This window comes from Rhinopithecus bieti, unplaced genomic scaffold (assembly GCF_001698545.2).
Source record: "Rhinopithecus bieti isolate Rb0 unplaced genomic scaffold, ASM169854v2 scaffold_20891, whole genome shotgun sequence".
Classification (NCBI taxonomy): domain Eukaryota; kingdom Metazoa; phylum Chordata; class Mammalia; order Primates; family Cercopithecidae; genus Rhinopithecus; species Rhinopithecus bieti.
In genome coordinates, this window is record NW_016810137.1 from 501181 (window position 1) to 522458 (window position 21278).

Below are 21278 nucleotides of genomic sequence, written 5' to 3' on the forward strand. Positions count from 1 at the left end.
ATAATACGGAACTCACAGGGTGGTGCTTGTAAGAATTAAATGGGATATGGCATATCTTGAGACAAGCCTTTGCACACGATAAATTCCCCACCAAAAGGTAGCTATTATGCTTATCCTTATTAGAAGTTAAACAGAATATTGAAGGTTGAGTGAGAGTCCACCATGCCAGGAAGGAAGGAGGGCTTGGGAAAGGCCTGGAGGCATCAAAGAATTTGGGCTGTTCTCCAAAGGTAAGGGGAGTAGTGTCTGTGGAAAGGAGGCAGATGAGGTGTATAAGGGAAGCAGGGCCCAGTGGCAAAGAGCTGTGATTGCCAGATGGGGAAATTTGGTTTTATTCTGTGGGAACAGGGAGAACTGCCCCCCAACATTCACACTCCTTACTCCTGAATTTCATTTTCTCCTGATGAGTTCCTTTTAAAATATCATTTCCCTTCCCTAAGGGAGACCACCCTTCTGCAGTGAACAAGTACTTGGTAGAGGTCGGTATCCTGTGCTAACTGTCTTCCCTGCTACTGCAGCCGTGCCATGAGGTGGTGCTTCTGAACTGGGCCACAGAAGGCAGCCTATGGAATACGATGGTTCCCATGGCAGTTGTGCACCCGCCCATACTTACAAATGCAGTCTCTCTGGTTCTTGGCCAGCTCAAAACCAGGCCTGCACTCACAGGCGACACTGCCCCTTGGGGCCTCCTTGCAGATGTGACTACAGCCGTGATCCTTATTCATGCAGCTCAGGCCCTCTGAAAAACAGCAGTGTGTAACAGGTGACTAGGCTGTGGTCAGAATCCTGAGACCTGGGAGAGCGGCAAAGGGCTAAGGGGTGGCCCACAGACCTGTCTGCCTAGGTCTCCATCAGCCCCACATTTGAAAAGTATATGTCATTAAAGTCAACCCAGGCCAATTAATAGACATGAAAAATTTCTTCTGTCACCCAAGAGATATGATGTCTCAACTCTCCTAACAAGATGGGAGCCTTCCCAATACACTGGAGCTCTTTATTGGGTGCAGGATCAGAGCCTGCTGACCCCAGGAACTGGTACTCATGCTCTTATCTCTGCCATGTCTTTACCCAAGAGCTGATCAAGAATGTAAAGAGAAAAGGAGAATCCTCCTAAGAAATGTGCAGATAGAATGATCAAGATTCTCAATTTTTCACATACTCTTGAAGATAATTTTCAAAACATTTCAACGCCCCTCTCTACCCCCACCAATCCTGCCCTTCAGAGGTGAGTGTGACTGCGGCATTTGGCATCCTCATATGGGTCACATGCCCAGGGATCTGTCTTCTGTGACCACCCTCAGCCACTCCCTTGGTCCTTCCCTCAGGACGTAAGCCTCTGACAGACAGCATCACACAGCAACAGCAACAAGAACAGAGCAAGGGAGAGAGGAGACAGAGAGAGAAGGAGGGAGTGTGCTCATGTGTGTGGTAGCTGCTGTACAATTCTTTTGAGGTATACAGTAAATTTCGATTAGCTCAACCTTGTAGTACGATGGTGGGCAGGGAACACCTGCTTCTGTTCCCGCAGGGCCCGGCATACATCTACATGAGGGGCACTAGCAAGGTAACTGCCCGTGTGGTTTACCAGCATTCTGCCTCATCTCAAAACCAATTCTTTGAGATCCTGCTACCTGCCAGCATCCTGAAGGAATTCTTTTCATACCCTAGAGTATTTTCAAGACATCTGCTCAGTTTATACTGCATTATTAATTACCTGTTCCTATGTTGCTTCTTTGCATTTGTGCAATGTAACTCTAAAACATCTCTGAGAGTAGGGACTTGGTTGTCATTGGCTCTCTACTGACGAGACACTCTAATACTAGAAAGGCACTGGTTTCAACACGAGTACAAAAAGGTTGCTTTCACTTCTCTAGAATCCAACACTCTTCTATATTATGCCCCTAAAACTTTAGCCAACAGATTCTAATGAAGTCAAAGTTATCTCTCCAGCTCCCATGCCAGAGCTGTCAAACTGTGCTTAACTGGAACAATTGTTTTAATACAAACAGATGCCATTCCTATTCCAAAAGACAGTGCAAGAGTTAATATATCCCATACTTTCAAGAGTCTCTCTTAAAATCCTCTTGCTCTTTTGCCTGACAGTTATGAGCTGTCTGCACTCCAGCACTGAGTCTGCTGGTTGCTGGGATTCATTCATCCATGCCAAGGGTGGCTGTCAATTAACACAGAAAGAGACTTGCACTGGATTGGTGGAAAACTTTCTCTTGCTCTGACTGGTAATTTCCGAAGATGTGATTTGCTCCCCAGTACTGAGATGGCGTGGGAGGTGACAGCTGCCTCTAGAAGCAGTGTCCTGTCTTTCTGAAGAGGCCCAGAAAGCATTGTGTTTGTCCTTGGGTCAGCAAAGCATGGGGAATAACCAGTGCTCAGGTGTAAATATAATAGTGCCCAAGAAATGGGGGCAGGAACACCTGGAAAGTACACCCCCAAACAGGCCAGCTGCTGCTGCTTTTTCACTCTGTTTACAAGACCGTTAAGACATTTACAAAGTGACCTTTACTGCCTCAGAGTAATTCACCTACACAGAAATATTTCATAAGAATGCCTGTGTGCCAGATGCCATTGTGATACACAGAGAAGCTGCCACCTGATGTCCTACCACATCAAGCTACACCTGAAGTTACCAAGCGGTAACAGAGACTTTAAATGGCTCTGGAATTGCTGATGGCTTTTCAAGAGGTGATCTCAAAGCCTTTCATAGCACCCTGACTTAAAGCAAGACCACTGCTGGGAGAGCACATTAATTTGTTCCAAACTAGGCAGCCCAGCAAATGGCCCTAGCTCTTTCCAAAACTGGCCTGGTTGTCACGTCCAGGACGGTTTGTTCACCATAAGGGAAACAGCTCAGAAACATTGGAAATCCCCCATTCTGGTGCACCCCAAGATCAGGGCTCCACTGAAGATTATTTCTGGAAACCCAGTAAAAATATGCCATGTGAACTGGGAGGAAAGCGTGACCTAAAACGGGTAACAGGCCCTGCCGAAAGCACAGCCTCCACTTTGCCACCCTGACACCTTCCCCGTCGCCCTGAAAAGGCATCAGTACACCATCTAAATATTCTCAGAACACACAAAACAAAAGAGGGGCTCTCATTCTGAGAGCCTGAGCAGCCATGAATAGGAATAAAGGCAGGCCGGGGGTGATGTGTTTCTCTCCAGCCTACCCTCATTATATGGGTGAAAACACACAGTCTCTTTATCACAGCTTTGGAGTCTCTAAGGATAAAAAACAATCAATATCTTGAGCTTTCCCTGAGAGTCAATGATTACGATGCCCTATATTAAAAAACATTTTGTAAATAATTATTAAAAACAACAGCAATAGAAAATACTAGCTTCCTGTGTTGCCTTCTTTCAATCACTTTTAAGGTATCCACTGTGGGTTTTTAAGCCTACAGTTGCATAGTTTAATGTGCACATCAGAGAGAAAATCCTAGAAGAAAACTTTTTACAGGCTGTTCTATTTGAAGAATCAAAATGCTAGGATGCAAAGGTTCTCCGTTACCAATTGCTATAATCCGTTGGCTGACACTCCCATGAATTTGCCAAGCAGTCAGGTTGAAACACAACAGAAAATCACAGAGAACACTTCCAGACCACAACTCAAATTCTTGGATTTTGGTTTTAGTTCCAGACAAAAGTGTTCACTTTAAATACTCTTCAGGGGATCCAAGAATGTCTGAATTGTAGAAAATTTAGAAAACACAGTTTGCAGAAAGGAATTGCATTTGTATTTGCTTCTGTTATGAGGAGCCTGTGTCTCTAAGAGTCCAGGGGTTTGCAGGACTGAGCCAGGGCTCTGGAAGTGCAAGGATAAGGGGTGATCTTAATCGCTACCAGCTGCTTTGTAACTAGGTGGGACCCAGACTGCGAGGGCTTAAGCGATGGCTTTAACCTGCACGTCCCACATCCCTCCCCAGCCACCTACAGAAGAAGCCAAAGTGACTTCCCAGGAAGCAGCTGGGAGCAATCAAAAGGAGAGATGCCCTGAGATTTGGATCACTCTGTGCCACTGGCCTCCTAATTCATTCCCACCTCGAATTTGGCCTGCATCGGACAAGAGTGCAGGGCACACCAATGACCCCAGAGAACCTGGCAGGAAAATGAAACCCAACTGCTACTTTATTAAGGGCCACACCTGGCACAAGATAAGAAATATGCCTGATCAAAGCCAGTGTGTGTGACTTCCCTGCCCCAAACGCTGAGAATGAGCAGACTCCGGGTGATGATAACCATCAAATCCATTGGCCCCTGGGGATTCCTCTGATGATTTTTCTTAGTACCCAAACAGGTATTCCAGTTAGGTATAAGATGTGAGCCACCATCCTTGGAAAATGAGACAAAAATCATCTTCCATAAAGAAACCCTTGAAAAGTTACCAAGACCAGGATTAAAACAATCTACAAATTTGTGATTAAACAGTAGAAGAACTTAAAATGACCTCATTCTTAAGTAATGGGAAAGACTAAGCAGCACATGGCCAAAGGGGTTAATAGGCTAGTATTTAGGGTTCTTCCCCTAAAAATAGGCAGATGCAACTCCAAGAGAAACACAGCCACCAAAATGTGACTCTTCAACTTAAGAAAGAGCAGGGAAGAGTTAAAAGGATGACATTCAGTTAAAAATACCTGATTGGCCACATGTACTTAATGCATCTTCCTCTCAAGAATCAACTAAGTAACAGAAGAATGAAAAAAGGTATAAACTCAAAGCAAAGAGAATGAAAAGAAGGACATCAGAAGAGAAGAGTTTCTGGCAAATTTACAGAGGAATGGTAAATGGTGACATAGGTGAAGGAAACCACAGCACGGAGAATCCAGGGAAGGAGATCTTCTGCCCCTCGGAGCTCAGATATGCAAAACATGGAAGGGCCAGATCTACCTTGGGGCTGGAAACAGGGCACTTCATTGAAAGTCTGCATGGGAAGGATCCAGCCTCCTCTCTACCCACCCAGAGCAGGGAGCAGGCTCATACTGGTGCTGTGGTTTTCAGCACCTTTTTGAAAAACTTGGCAGATCATCCTCTATATTGCTCCTGAGACATCTAGTCATATTTGAAATGTATTCTATGTAAAGATTAGAATCAGAGAATGTGAGAGTTTGAAAGGACCTCAGAGCTCACCCAGTCCAGTGCACCTGTTTTGCCAGGTGAGGAAGTTGAAGTTTGAATAACTTGCCCACGGTTAGCCAGCAGTGGCATCTAGACTCAGGCCTCCAGACTTTCTATACCCTGTGCTTCCCCCCTAGAGTCAGTGTGTGTGCATGTGCGCCAAGGGAGAGGGTCTCAGATGTGACTCCGCCCCCATCCACAGCGGGGCAGAGGTACCTTCTGAACGGTGAATGCAGGTGTGCTGATTGTCACTCAGGAAAAACCCCTCCTTGCAGCAGCACTCATAGCTCCCCATAACGTTGACACAGGTGTGCTGGCAGCCGCCATTGTTCTCCAGGCACTCATCCACATCTGGAGGGAGAGAGGGATTAGCCTCTGCTTTGATGACTGTTTCAAATGCCCCACCTCACCCAGCAGCTCAGGGGCCCTGCTAAGCAAAGATGAGGTCCCTCTTCATGTCCCTGCACCACAGAAGCTTTCTGAATCAAAGCCAGTTCCACAGACAATTACCCAGTCCTTATGGGTCTGGGGCTCACTTGGCCAGGACCACCACATGGATCAATTAGCTCAGTAAATATTTGTTGAACCTTCTCTTTCCAAAGCATGGTGCTAGAGGAGACAGCAAAATATAGATAAGGAAGATAAAACTCCTTCCCTTGGCCAGGTGTGGTGGCTCACGCCTATAATCCCAGCACTTTGGGAGGCTGAAGCAGGTGGATCACCTGAGGTCAGGAATTCAAGACCAGCCTGGCCAACATGGTGAAACCCCATCTCTATTAAAAACACAAAAATTAGCTGGGCATGGTGGCATATGCCTGTAATCCCAGCTATTTGGGAGGCTGAGGCAGGAGAATCACTTGAACCCGGCAGGTGGAGGTTGCAGTGAACCGAGATCATGCCACTGCACTCCAGCATGGGCCTCAGAGTGAAACTCCATCTAAAAAAAAAAAAAAAAAATCCCCTCTAGGAGCATGCTCTTCAGCAAGAGACAAATATACAAATGATTCTGATATAAGGTAAAAGCTGGTACAAAGGAAAGAAATCACATCTGGTCCTGAGGTATCAGGATGAATCAAGGATAAGCTAATAAAAGATGGGCGCTTAGAATTGTCCAATTATAAATCAGGAGAGAAGCAATTATAGGTGGAAGACAGCGTGAGCAGTAGCACAAAGGCTGGGAGGCATGGAGAACATTCAGATACCAGTAGGTCAGCCCATTTGGCTGGAGCATAGGGCACATGGAGGGAGGTTACAGGAGATACAGTTGGGAGGACAGACTGTGGTCACACTGCGGGATCCTGAATACCAGGCAAAGAAGTGCCTACTTAGTTTGGGAAGCAGCTGAGAACCACTAGAGTAGGGGAGAGAGTCTGGCCTTTCACTTTGAGAAATACAAGGCGGCGGCTGAGAGCAGGACAGAGGGAGGGGAAGAATGGGCAGTCTGGGAGTCTAGCTTCACACATGTTGCATCTGCAACAGCCACAGCTAGCACAGGGAGGAGGCAGAGGAGATGGCAGGAGTCCTAAGAGCCTCTAGGGAAGGAGCCAGCAGAGAGGTAGGGAGGGAGGAAGCCTTCTGCCACACTGTCAGGGTAGCCTTAGGGGACCTTCCTCCCACTCTGCCTGTGATACCCTGTGCACAGCTATATTGATACACTTACTGACTTGCAGCCTCAAAATCCTTTACTCATCTACCTCTACTAGATTGCAAACTCCTTGAGGACAGAGATTTTTGTTTCAATTAGCACAGCCCTGGAAGACAGCAGGTGCTCATTAACTATTCAATGCGTGAACAAACAAGCAGGAGAGGATAGCATCACCCGAGTCAAAGAAGAGAAACTTCCAGAAAAGTTTCAGACAATAAAGTCTCAAAGGCTGATATAAAAGCAATTTATTTTCTCCAGTCTAATTTCTCATGTGCCAATCACTAGCTCCTGTGCGTATCCATAATAATAATAATAATAATAATAATAAAAACACCTCACATTTAAATATCTGTTATCTGGTTTCAAGCTTCAGATCTTATAGTCATCCGTCCTCCCACACTACTGAGCAGATGTCTGACTAAACTGATGGGACTCAAGCCATCCCCTGAAGCCTAACAAACTTGCCCTTGTCTATGCCAAAGGGTGAAGGAAGCACATTCCAGAGGATGAGCTGTGCTGGAACACACCTGGCTTAGGTGTTCCACAGCAAGACTCAAGGTGAGTAGGAGAGGTCAGTCTCCCTGAACACCAACTCCTGGATTGGCTGCGAGTAAAGGTGTGCTCCCCTCTGAGCTGCCACACCCCCATCCCACGTTTAACCCCCAATTTCTTTTCTCCAAAGCAATCAGAAGTGTGTCATTTAGCTGGCTGATGCTCTCTGGTTGGATAAATACAAAAGTGTGTGTCCATGTACGAAGATATCTATCACTAAGCTGGTGAGCTTCTCCAGACCATAAAACAGTGGTTCCCAACCCTGGCTATGTGTCAGAACCCTGATGCCTGGATGCCACCTCCAGAGATAGTGACAGAGCCAGTCTTGGATGAAGTCTAGGTGATGGTGTTTTTTAAGCTTCTCAGGTGATTCCAGTGTGCGGCCAGGGTTAAGAACCACTGTTACAAAGCCAAATAGCTATGATGAGATCCCAGACACTCCAAAAATAGAAACCGAATGCAGATGGGGTGAGCTGTATAGAAGAGCTGCCTTTCGTTTTTCAGACTTGCAGGCATTCAGGATCTTGAAGTGCTCTGTGTTTAGTGCCAAAGCTAAGTGGTATTTGTACCTTGTGTCTTCTAGCTAATATATTTGTGGCTAATGTGCGGCTAGGAGGCTGAGGAGATTGAAGCGGTCATCCCAGAGAACTCAGGAGACGTGAGGGCTCTGAGCTTCTTTCTTGCCACAAACTGGGTCAGCCCTTTCAAGTCTGAATGGTGGGGAAGTGTCTACGTGTGCTGGTCCTACTCTTCTAAATGTACTCCATTTTCTTGTGCCTTCCTTTTAAAGAGTCCTCACCCCCTTCAGAAATACTCAGTAGATGCTCAACGTCTCTCCGCAAGGCACATCCTTGCTACCGAGTCCACAAAGAGATCCCACAGAGGGGAAATGGAGATACTCTGTGTTAATAATATCTGTGTTATTGGCAAAGGAAAGAAAAGACTCTGCCTTCAGGGTTTCCAAGCAGGCCAATACTCAGAGCCGCCCATCACCCTGGCCCAGATTCCTAGCCCCTGGATGTTTCTTGCTCTTAGGAACCTCATCCTTCTCCCCGACCCCGGGCTGTGGATTACGGCACCACAGTAATGACGAAGTCTGCCATCAGATATGCATCCTCCGAATACCCTCGTTGACAAATCAAAGGGAAATTTCCCCCTGAAAATGGAGGAAAAAAAAAAAGCAACTCATGTGGTATGCTTCCCAACAAATCACACACTGAAAGTGATTTCATTTGTCTGAGTTTTTAATTAATATTGATTCCTGCTCTTATGATTGTCTTTCAAATATGCCTTTTTGTGGTACTCACTGCCTAGAAGGTTACTGGTTCCCTCACCTGCAATCAAGTCTTACTGACAGCTGCAGGCTTGGAAACTCACATGATGTGTCACCCAAAGCCTGATCTCTCACACAGGGCACGGACAGGGAATAACAGAGTCCATCAGGATGGAACTCCAGGTGACACTGATGTGGGATAAAGGTCATATGAGGGTTAAGTCCCAAATAGAAATAACCTCTCCTCCACTCCAGAGCCCCAACACGCAACACACAAGTTCTGCCCGGACTTTTTCTAGTTCCTTTTATGCATATCTCAAAGCATTTAATCAAAGGGCCATTCCTACCACACTATAAGGGGGTGTCCAAATCGCTGTCCCCGCAGAGCCAGGGCCTGGCTCCGCTGCTCCTTAGTTGGCCAAGTAGAGCTCAGCAGGTTATCTATATGAAGGGTTGTGAGTGTCAAAGGACGCTGATGCCATATTTTCCCGTGATGTTCTCCTGTACAACTAATACCAGCCTTAAGAAGCAAACCACAAATACCTACCTGCCAGGAGTGCTGCATCCTCTAAGACTATCCAGCACTCAACCCCATGCAGTTGCTAGTTGCTTCTAAGTTCTGTTTTATTCCTGGCATAAGGAATGAATGTAAACAACACTCTTTGTAGTCTCTAACTCAGGGACTAAAACTCCAACAGATGTTTCTGTTTTGTGGAATACTAGGAAGATGTTCATGGAAGATTTCTGTTTTAGTTTCTCTCTTTTTCAAGAAAAAAAGGGGGGTCTAGCTGGCTGTAACCCCAGCACACATTTGGAGTCTTCAGGACAAGGAGTTTTTCCAAATTCTAAAATAGAAACACTTACAACATTGAAAAAACTGGTTATAAGTCAGGACTCTCAACACAAGACCAAAGATCTTAAAAGGTGACAAGTCAATGCTAGAAAGTCAATAAATAGTAATGACAATGTCACCCATCTCCTTGGACTAACAGAAGATTTATGTTATGAATGATCACATAAAACTAAAACATTTTACCTCATTTTCTATCACGGAGTCTGACTTCCAAGGAAGCAGAAAACACAAGGCTCTGAGCCTGTTTTTGTCTTCACGAGGAGGTCTTCACCAAGGGAAAGCAAGGGGTGGGAGAGTGAAGGAGAATTGCCATTTCCAAATGCCTTCCTTACCAAGACAATTATGACCATCATGAGCCAACATGAAGCCATCAAAACAAGTGCAACGATAATTGCCTGGAATATTCAAACAGTCATGGACACAGCCTCCATTGAGCTCATTTCCACATTCATCGATGTCTGAGGAATAAAACAGAAGTAAACCAGACAGGTGCTATTTCTTTGATGTGAAAACATATGCACTTACCTTTTAACCAGCCATTCCACTTCCAGGAATCTACCTGAAAATACATCTCTAACAATAGGAAAACAAGTATGCACAAGGTTATTCACTGCAGTGTTATTTCTAATGACAAAATACTGGAAACAAACTAAGTTTCCATACATAGAAGAACAGTTTAATAAATTATGGTACCTCTACTCCATGGACTACCATGCAGCTATTTAAAAAAAAAAGAGAGAGAGAGAATGAGGGAGATCTCTATGAACTGATTTGGAGTAATTTCTAGGATATACTATTAAATGAAAAAAATAAAAATTAAAAGAGTATCTGTAATATGTTATCTTCATGTAAGAAATAAGATATAAAACACACACAATTTCAGGATACTTTTTTGCAGAACTTGACAAGCTTATCGTAAAATTTATATGGAAATACAGAAGACTCAGAAGAGCAAAACAATTTTGAAAAGGCAAACAAATTTGGGGGACTTTAACTTACTATAAACCTACAGTTATCAAGACAGCATGGTACAGGCATAAAGACAGATATATAGATCAATGGAACAGAACTGAGAGTCCACAAATAAATCCTTCTACTTGTGGCCACTTGATTTTAAACAAAAGTACTAAGGTAATCCATTGGGATAAATGCTTGCCTTTTCAACAAATGGCACTGGGCTAATTGGATATCCATATTCAAAAAGATGATTTTAGACCCTTATCTTATCCCATACACAAAAATCAACTCAAAATGGATCAGGGATCCAAATGTAAGCATTAACAATATAAAGCTTTTCAGAAAAAATATGTGAGAAAACTCTTTAACATATTGGGATGGCTGGGCATGATGTTTGGGTGCACTTTGGGAGCCTAAGCCAGGAGGATCAATTGAGCCCAGGAGTTGCTGGCCTGGGCAACACAGTGAAACCCCCCATCTCTACAAAAAATAAACAAAATTAGCCGGGTGTGGTGGTGCATGCCTGTAGTCCCAGCTGCTTGGGAGGCTGAGGCAGGAGGACTGCCTGAGCCCAGGACACTGAGACTGCAGTGAGCCAAGATCGCACCACTGTCCTCCAGCCTGGGTGACAGAGGAAGACTCTATCTCAAAAAAAAAAGGAGAAAAAGAGAAAAATCTTTAGGACATTGGATGAGGTTAAAATTTTTTTGATATAATATGAAATACACAATCATAATGTTTTAAATTAATAAACTGGAGTTTATCAAAATTAAGAACTTTTGCTCTTCAAACGGTATCATTAAGAAAATGAAGACAAGCCACAGATTGGTAGAAAATATTTGCAAATCACATACCTTATGAAGAACTGAAAAAGAACTCTTACAACTCAATAAGAAGATAAACAGCCTAATTTTAAAATGGGCAAAATATTCGAATAGACATCTCAGCTATGATGATATGCAAATGGCCAATAAGCACATGAAAAAATGCTCAATGCCATTAGTTATTAGGGAAATGCAAATTAAAACCACAATGAGATACCATTTCACATTCACTAGAATGGTAATAATTAAAAAGACAGACAATAACAAATGTTGACAAGGATGTGGAGAAATGGGAACACATTGTTGACAGGATGTTGATGGGTATGTAAAATGGCATAGCCACTTTGGACAACAGTTTGGCAGTATCTTTTCTTTCTGTAAATGTACAGTTGGATACAATTAAAACAATCATAATGTTGTGAAACCATCACCACCATTCATCTCCCTAACTCTTTTTATCTGAATTGAAACTCTATGCCCATTTAACAATAACTCCTCATTTCTTCTTCCCTCTCTTCCCTCAGGCCCCGACAACCACCATTCTACTTTCTGACTATGATTTTGACTACTCTAAGTATCTCGTATATGTAGAATCAAACAGTATTTGTCTTTTTGTGACTGGCTTGCTTCACTTAGCATAATGTTCTCAAGATTCCACCATGTTGTAGCATGTGACAGGATTTCCTTTTTTAAGGCCAATATTCCATTCTATCATGTCTGTAATCTCAGCCACTTGGGAGGCTGACATGAGAGGATCACTTGAGCCCAGGAGTTTGAGACTAGCCTGAGCAACATAGCAAGATCCCATCTCAAAACATAAAAACCAAAACCATTATTTTGTACATAACACATTTTGCTTATCTACTCATCTGTCAATGGACACTTGGGTTGCTTCCACCTCTTGGTCACTGTGAATAATGCTGCGAGCATGGGCATACAAACATCTCCTCAAGACCCTGCTTTCCACTCTTGGGTATATACCCAGAAGGGGAATTGCTGGGTCCTATGTTAATTTTATTTTTAATTTTTTAAGGAACTTCCACACTGTTTTCCACAGTGGCTACACCATCTTACATTCCCACCAATAGTGCACAAAGCTTCCAATTTTTCCACATCCTCACCAACATTTATTATTTTCTATTTTTTTGATAGTAACCATCCTAATGGATATGAATAGTATCTCCCATTTGTAGTTTTGATTTGCATTTCCCTAATCATTAGAGATGTTGAACATCTTTTCATGGGCTTGTTGTCCATTTGCATATCGTCTTAGCTGAAATGTCTGTTCAAATACTTTGCCCATTTCTTAATTGGGTTATTTGATTTTTAGTGTTGAACATTAAGAATTCTCTACATATTCTGGATATTAATCCCTTATAATATATATGATTTGCAAATATTTTCACCTATTCTGTGAGTTGCCTTTATATTCTGTTGATATTGTCTTTTGATGTACAAAACTTTAAAATTTTCATGAAGTCCAATTTGTTTATTTTTTCTTTTGTTGTATGTGGCTTTGGTGTGATATCTAAGAAATTATCTCTTTGGCAGTTTCTTAAAAAGTTAAACACAAATACCCAGCAATCCCACTCCTAGATATATACCCAGAAGAAATGAAAATATATGTCTATACAAAGACTTTCATGCAAGTGTTCACAGCAGTATTATTTATAATAGCCCCAGAGTAGAAAAAACCAAAATGCCTATTAGCTGATAAATGGGGGGGGGGGAAGTATATTCATTCAATAGAATACTATTCAATGATAAAAATGAATGAAACGCTGATATAAGCTACCACATGGACAAACCTCAAAAGCATTTTGCTAAGTGACAGAATCCAACACAGAAGATAACGTATTGTACGATTCCACTTACATGAAATGCCCAGAAAAGGCAAATATACAGACACAGAGAGTAGATTACTGGTTGCTTGAGGTTGGGACTGGGAATGAGGATTTGCTGTACAGGAACATGAGGAATACTACTGAGATGAGGAAAATATTTGTATTATGGTGATGGTTGCACAATTCAGCTGATTTACTAAAAATCACTGACTTGAACAATTAAAATTGGTGAATATTATAATATGTTAATTACACCTCAGTAAAGTTGTTAAAAAGAAAGTATACATTTATCTGCTTACAGTGCAAAATAAATGTAGAAAGGAAAAACCAGAAACTATAGAGGTTGGTGACCCACAGGGCACGGGAAAAGGGTGGAAAGAATGAGGAGGGGAACAGGAATAAGAAGGGAGCGACACTTCTCTGAGTATACCTTTTGGTATATTTTTGACTCTTGGAACCATGGTGATGTTTTACATACATGCATGCATACATACATACATATAATCTATGTGTATGTATGTATACGTTACTTGTATGTATTAATTGTATGTTTATTAATACATACAATACATACAAGTAACATACATACACATAGATTGTATACAATTAATACATACAAGTAACGTATACATACATACACATAGATTAATATGTATACAATTAATTGTATACATACAATTAATAGATGTTTAAGGAATAAGGGAAATGCATGGAAGGAGGGGATGGAAGTGAATAAAAATGGAATACAAAAAGAAACAAATGAACCTAATATATTATAAACTAATACCATAACCATACTGAAGGGGATGGGGAAGAAAAGTATTGCCCTAAATAACACTGTGAAAAACAACACCTTGCTTGGATGCTTTAAGGCTAAAAACAAAAATAGCTGCATGCTATATACTCTAGTAAATATTGTACTCTAGTTAGCAAATCTGCTTTACTCACAGGGTTATGGACTCGTAATTCTGTGAATACCTTACCTGTGAATTAGGACTGAACAAAGAGGTAAACACATTACAGATAATGAGTGCCAGATTTCTCACTGTTGGAGAAAGTTACAAATAAGCGAAGACAGAATAGAATGAATCTTGTGGTACTGGTTTGGAATCCAAAGTATCAGTGTAACTAATTGTTTTTAATATGTATACAGATGAATAAATAAAAGGAATAAATATAGATATATGTGTATGTGTGGGTGAGTATGCATACATGTATTTCCCAGCTAGGAATGATGACACCCCAGTAGCAATGACAACACCAAGCATCCAGATCTTGGTTTCTATAGACCACTTCCCAGTAAAAGGAGTCAGAGTTCCTTGGAGAAGTGGTTGATTCCAGGCCTAGGCAGGAGAAGCTATAAGATGAGCATACTGTGGTACCAGAAAGTTAGGAAGTCCTCAAAAAAGGGATGTCAAAATGACACAGTTGACAATGTGGGGGGGAGCTTCCAATGGCTAAAGCAAACAATTTGAGCCAAAAATAAATATAGATGTAATAAAGTAAATATGCATGAGTACATAGTGGTATAAATTAATAAATAAGTGGGGAAGAGGGAGAGATCTTCCTTACAGAAGAATTTCAATTAATAGATGTTTAAGGAATTCAAGAAATGCAAAATTACCAGGAGACACACATCACAGTAATAATTATTGCAAGCAAAATCCACAGTTGGATGCTAACATCAGTAGATGAAGACTTGAGGAGAAACAGGATATTGGCCTCAAAATATCTCCCCTAAGAAATGTATCTATTGCAAAGGGCAAAAAAAAAAAAAAAAAAAGTAATTTTGCAGCAGAGAAACCCAGTAAATACCATCTTGCTCAGGCAATCAAGATTAACATCATCAGGAATGGGGCATGTTGACATCATGTGCCCATGATATGCTACGCTGAAAAGGACACAACAGCACCTCTGCAGCAGCCGGGGCAAAAATTCATCACCTCAGTTTTATCATGAAAAAATACAAGACATTCTCTTATATCAATTATTGTTTTTTGAGACAGTGTCTCATTTTGTCGCCCAGGCTGGAGTGCAGTGGTTCCATCATAGCTCACTGCAAACTCCTGGGCTCAAGTGATCCTCCTGCCTCGGCCTCCTGAGTAGTAGGGACTACAGGCACACACCACTACACCAGCAATTTTTTTTTTTTTTTAGAGACAGACATCTCGCTATGTTGCCCAGGCTTGTCTCACACTCCTAGCCTCATGTAAGCCTCCCCACTTGGCATCTCAAAGCGTTTGGATTACAAGCATGAGCCACTGCACCTGGTCTCATATCAATTCTTATAATGACATAACACAAATGAAGTGAGCAGTACTCATCAAAAATGTCAATGTCAGGAAAGACTGAGGAACTGTCACAGACTAGGGGAAAAAAGGGACACAACTGCTAAATCTAATGTGGGACTTTACTTGGATTCTGAAACAGAAAAAGAATGGTAGGGAAAAATGGTGAAATTTGAATAAAGTTTGTAGTTTACTTAATAGCATTGTGCAAGTGTTGATTTCCTGGTTTTGATAATTGTACTATAGTTATGTAAGTTGCTAACATTAGGGTAAGATGAATGAAGGGCCTATATATACACATATGAACTCTGCACTATTTTTGCAACTTTTCTGAAATCTAAAATTATTTCCAAATGAAAAGTTTTTAAAAAATAAAAATACAGGCTGGGTGCGCTGGTTCATGCCTGTAATCCCAGAACTTTGGGAGGCCAAGGCAGGCGGATCACAAAGTCAGGAGATAGAGACCATTGTGGCTGACACAGTGAAACCCGTCTTTACTAAAAATACAAAAAATTAGCCGGGCGTGGTGGCGGGTGCCTGTAGTCTCAGCTACTCAGGAGGCTGAGGCAGGAGAATCGCTTGAACCTGGGAGGCGGAGGTTGCAGTGAGCCAAGATCACACCACTATACCCCAGCCTGGGTGACAAAGAGAGATTCTGTCTCAAAAATTAAAAAAGGAAAGAAAAGAAAAATACAGCATCTTATACAAAGGCCAACTTTAGATTCATCCCTGTTAAACTTGATTCAATCTCTTTCTTCTTCTTTTTTTTTTTTAAGACAGAGGGTCTTGCTCTGTTGCCCAGGCTGGAGTGCAGTGGAGCAATCACAGCTCACCGCAACCTCCACTTCCTGGGCTCAAGTGATCCTCCCACCTCAGCCTCTGGAGTAGCTGGTACTACAGGCACGCACCACTACACGCAGCTAATTATTTTGACTTTTAGTAGAGAGAAGGTCTCACTATGTTGCCCAGGCTGGTCTTAAACTCTTGAGTTCAAGGTATCCTCCTGCCTCAGCTGCCCAAAGTGCTAGGATTACAAGCATGAGCCAATTCAATTCCTCAAACTGTGAAGTAAGAACCATATAATAAATAAGCAAATAAGCAAAGATCATTTAGAATAAAAGATCATCTAAAGCAACGTCTGAATCACATTATTTTTAAACCCACTTATTCAGGGCTCACACATTTCTCCAACATTTTGGCAGAAGAAAACTTTATGGAGGATAAAATTCTAGCTACTCTGAGTAAACCTGGTCCTCATCCCTAAACTTAAATATGAGTAGTGAAGCTGGCAATAATCACAACCCAAATGATACCATAGGTTGGTCCCAAGAGGCTTACAAATTAATAGGCCAAGAAATGGATAAAGAAGTTACGTCTTTGTATATCTACATCTTTGAATCCTTACAATCCTCATTTCCTCTCCTTTTCCTTCTTGGGAGAAAATTTCCATTTCTGTACTCCTATACCAAGAAATCCAACTAAGAGGGACACTCTGGCCGGGCGCGGTGGCTCACGCCTGTAATCCCAGCTGGGAGGCCTAGGTGGGTGGATTATCTGAGGTCAGGAGTTTGAGATCAGCCTGGCCAACATGGTGAAACCCCATCTCTAATAAATACAAGAATTAGCCGGGCATGGTGGTGCATGCCTGTAATTCCAGCTACTAGGGAGGTTGAGGCAGGGAATTGCTTGAACCCGGGAGGTGGAGGTTGTAGTGTAGTAAGCCAAGATTGCGCCACTGCACTCCAGCCTGGGTGACAGAGCAAGACTCCATCTTAAAAAAAAAAAAAAAAAAAAAAAAGAGGGACATCCTTACTTACTAGTATTGTAAATACCACAAATATTCAAAAGATCAAATTCTTCTAGGGTTTGGGTTCAAAATGACAGTACAAAGGATGTATGCTCACTGTTAACAATGACTATCTGTGGATAAATGGATGGGAGGCTCTTTAATTTTTTATTTTACACATTTTATATTATTTGACTTTTTATAACAATCACATATCATTTTAAAATAAATAAATATATATATATGGCACAATGCCAATCATTAGTTATTTTAAACTAAATAATAGACTTTTAACAATTAACTATAAACTGTTAGCAATTCAATTTCATTTGAAATATATCAAACTCAAAAGCCAAGAGTAAGGAAACTCTTGCCAATTGTCATTTAACATCATTTACTAAAAGTGTACTTGATCTAAATAAAGTTAGTGGCATGGTTTTGTGCCACCAGAGAGCACACAGCAACTGGAGGACGTGAGTTATCCACATAGTAAAGAAGTGAATATTTTTTTCCAAAGCAGGGTGCCAACATGGGTGAATTACAGTACAGCAAATAGAATATTTAATACCAAGAGTATGTGGTATGGAGGAATCAGCAGATAAATGTTTTGGGGAGAGATAGCCTTTTGGCCTCCCATGAAATGGGTTCAGACATCAGGGTCTGAACACTAGGCCATTAAATGGCACTGTAATGTAATTGTGAATTACAGTACAGCAAATAGAATATTTAATACCAAGAGTATGTGGTATGGAGGAATCAGCAGATAAATGTTTTGGGGAGAGATAGCCTTTTGGCCTCCCATGAAATGGGGCGGGGGATGGGGAAGAGACAGAGAGAGAGAGAGAGAGAGAGAGCACTACTTCATGGATGGATCCCCAATCCCACTTGCTATGCACCTGACCAGGAGCATACCTTCTCTGATGGGAGCGGCGGGAGCCTCACTCCTCATGCACAAAGGGGAGCTCCCTGAATGATTTCCTAAGGGATGTCACCAGATCAAAACTTGCCTGTCATAATCCTACCTGTTACTCATATTTGCTATCTATATTTTCTTTTGGTCTTCCCTTCCTTTGTAACAAAGTTCATTTTTAAAATCCCATCTCTTGTCTCAGCTATGCTAAGACAAGGAGATGAGTGGGTAGGGAGGATCAGATCATTGCTACAACACTGCAAAAGCATCTGACAGTCACTTACCTGTTTGGTCATCTGTATATTCTGTATCTAGATATTTCATTTGCGGGTTTGTCTATTTGTTGGAAAAGGCTTTGTGTCAAGGTGCTAGTGACTGAGCCCATCTTACACAATCACTTATTCAAAAATAAGAATGTTTATTGAGTGTCTACCACATACCAGGCACTGCTGGGCATTACACACCATTCCAATATTTAGAATCTTTATTACTCAGAGGCCACAGTATGAAACAGATTGATTTGAAACATCAGGGTCTGAACACTAGGCCATTAAATGGCACTAGAATAGACACTCATTAAAAGTTTTCCTCCTCTGGGTGGGCATTGTGGTTCATGCCTATAATCCCAGCACTTTGGGAGGCCGAGGCCAGTGGATTACCTAAGGTCAGGAGTTTGAGACCAGCCTGGCCAACATGGTGAAACCCCGTCTCTCCTAAAAATACAAAAATTAGCTGGACACGGTGGCGGGTGCCTGTAATCCCAGCTACTTGGGAGGCTGAGGCAGGAGAATCGCTTGGTCTTGCACTCCTGGCCAGGGATAAGGAGGCTTCAGTGAGCCGAGATTGCACCATTGCACTCCAGCCTGGGCGACAAGAGCAAAGCTCTGTCTCAAAAAAGTTTTCCTCCTTATCTAAAGAAGTTAATGTTTTTCAAAGTGGAAAGAGACTAGGAAGGAACTTTCTTACTCATTATGTAGCTTTAGATCCTGCAAGTATTCAAAAGATCAATTCCCATGGGAGTTAAGCCCAAGTTCTAAAGAGTTTAAAACCTCTCGAAGAGGAAGGGGCCACCAACATACTTGTCAAGGTTGAGTCCAGGAGCAAGGAGGGATACTCAGAGATGAGTTCAGTGCTCCTCATCTAACTTCTTCCTGCACGGGATGACTATAGACAGTGGGATTTCTCACCCATCCAAAGATGGACAGCAGCAGGCTGAGTAAATATGAGAAACATGGGGCTGGGTTCAGAGCTGGGGGTGAAGACCTGACTTTCTTTCACTTGCAGGCGAATAGTGTGATCGTGGACACAAGTCCTCTGGCCCTCAGTGTCCCCATCTGTAAAATGAGTAATAGGATTGGCCCAGAGCTACCTGAACAGCCCAGTCAGCTCCAATGTGTCATGATTTCCATCTCCAGGAACAGCCTCAAGTGTCTACTCTCTGGCCAGTTCTGAACTTCACAGTTCATGATTCTAGTCCAGAATATAAAATGGCAGAGTCCAAACTACAGGTTCTCAGACCTGCAGCTCTATGGGCTAAAATGTCTCTCTGCACACATCTCTCCAGAGTGAACCTGTAACTCCAAACAAGGAAGGCCCTTGGTGTACTCTGAAGCTTGGCATGTCGCAATGCCAAACATTGTGGCCAAAGCCATAGACAGGATGGAGCCTCCTGAGCTGGCAGGGAAGGGCAGGACTCTAGCACTCAGACTTCAGGGCAAAGGTACAAACTGCCCCAGGGAGGTGCAGGATCAGCCCTACTCTGGCAGGTATGGTTCTCCTGATCAGCATAGCTGTTTACTTTCTGCCCCAAAACCGAGTGGGACCCAAAGATACTAACACATCTCTTTTCTTTTCCAGAAGCTAGACGAAAGGACATTTCAGAGCCAGATAAAACTGTGTGAGCAACTCTGGGGAAGACCTAATGTTTCCAGTCCAAGATCTGAAAAGCATTTCAGAGAGCAGGTGATGTGATTCAGGGGCTGGGGGAAAGGGAGAGGAGGGGCAGCACTTTTACCAACGTTAAGTGGCCACTGCAAGAGCTAAGGAGGTAGGAGCTTCCCTGCAGTCCCCCCACATGGTCCCCAAGGCACTTACCCTCACACTCCCTGCCTTCCCCTTGGTAGCCAGGCTTGCAGGAGCACTTGTAGGAGGTGGGTGTGTTCTGACACAGGGCGTTGGCATGGCAGTCATCTAGCCCTTGGGCACACTCATCTACATCTGCAAAAGAGCACAGCCGACACCTGGTACAGGCTCCCAGGCCATGTGTGATCTGGCCTCGGCCCTGTCTGGCATCATCCCCACCAGCCCACCCCACTTCACTCCTCACAAGCTACAACTGCTTGGGATCCCTGGGATAAACCATACTGTTTCTGGGCCCCCGTTTCCAGGAACAGCCTGTACCCTCTATGTGAAATTACCCCCACCATCACCTACTGGCCTTCAGGACTTAGCTCAAATACACCTCCTCCAGGAAGCCTGCCATGACCCCAGTGTAGGTGCCCTCACCAGTGCTAGTATATGTATGGCTTTGCATGGCACACTTCAGGCAGGGTTGTTAATGTTTTCCTTCCTCTCTCTCCACTAGACAATGTCTTGACAACAGACTGCATCTGTGCCCCATATGCCAAGCCAGCGCAGTACCTGGCACGTGAGTAGGCAACAGTACATACATGTCTGCTAAAGGAGGAAAGGACCAAATGGACAGAAAAACTCTGAAAGCCAAGCAGCTGTCTGTCAGCTTTCTCAGGGCTTAGAGCAAGCTTGTCCAACACAGCTTGTGGGCTACATGCAGCCCAGGACAGCTTTGAACGCGGCCCAACGCAAATTCGTAAACTTTCTTAAAACATTATGAGTTTTTTGTTTGTTTGTTTTGCTCATCAGCTATCGTTTGTGTTAGTATATTTTATGTGTGGCCTTCTTCCATTGTGGCCCAGGGAAGCCAAAAGATTGCACCCCGCTGGTTTGGAGTATCTGGGGGAAGCCTGCCCCGGGATCGGAGCAGACGTCATCCCAGGCTCTCAGATTCTGCGAAGCGGGGATGGTGTCCCCACGGCCAGCCCCCCGCACTCCCACCCCTGCCCATCGTCTCAACCTGGAAACCCGCCTTGGCAGAAGTGTTTCCTGGGTTGACACTACTCCGGGATGTTAATTAAAAACAAAAGCATTTTGAAAGTATTGCAAGTCCAGTTAGCACAGCACGTCAAGAGTCCTCTCTGG

At 43.0% G+C, this 21278-nt stretch overlaps 1 protein-coding gene and 1 long non-coding RNA gene across 13 annotated transcripts in view; one reads left to right on the forward strand and one right to left on the reverse strand.

The window, feature by feature from the left end:
• Positions 1–21278, reverse strand: part of SCUBE2 (signal peptide, CUB domain and EGF like domain containing 2) — a 74176-nt gene that overhangs the window by 52194 nt on the left and 704 nt on the right. For all 11 annotated transcript variants that reach the window (XR_001889062.1, XM_017891428.1, XM_017891430.1 and 8 more), the window contains exons 2-5: positions 20157–20279; positions 9786–9911; positions 5347–5481; positions 614–739 (exon numbers count right to left, since the gene is read on the reverse strand). Coding sequence is in view for 10 of the 11 variants with exons in the window: in XM_017891428.1 (XP_017746917.1) it covers positions 614–739; positions 5347–5481; positions 9786–9816 (292 nt within the window). In the remaining variant the exon portion in view is untranslated. The remainder of the gene's footprint in view (positions 1–613; positions 740–5346; positions 5482–9785; positions 9912–20156; positions 20280–21278) is intronic.
• Positions 7149–20870, forward strand: LOC108541774 (uncharacterized). 2 transcript variants are annotated; one of them, XR_001889066.1, is made up of 3 exons: positions 7149–7333; positions 19920–20024; positions 20647–20870. It is a non-coding gene; the product is annotated as an uncharacterized LOC108541774 (long non-coding RNA). The 2 variants fall into 2 exon arrangements; XR_001889065.1 differs by lacking the exon at positions 7149–7333 and adding an exon at positions 19766–19828.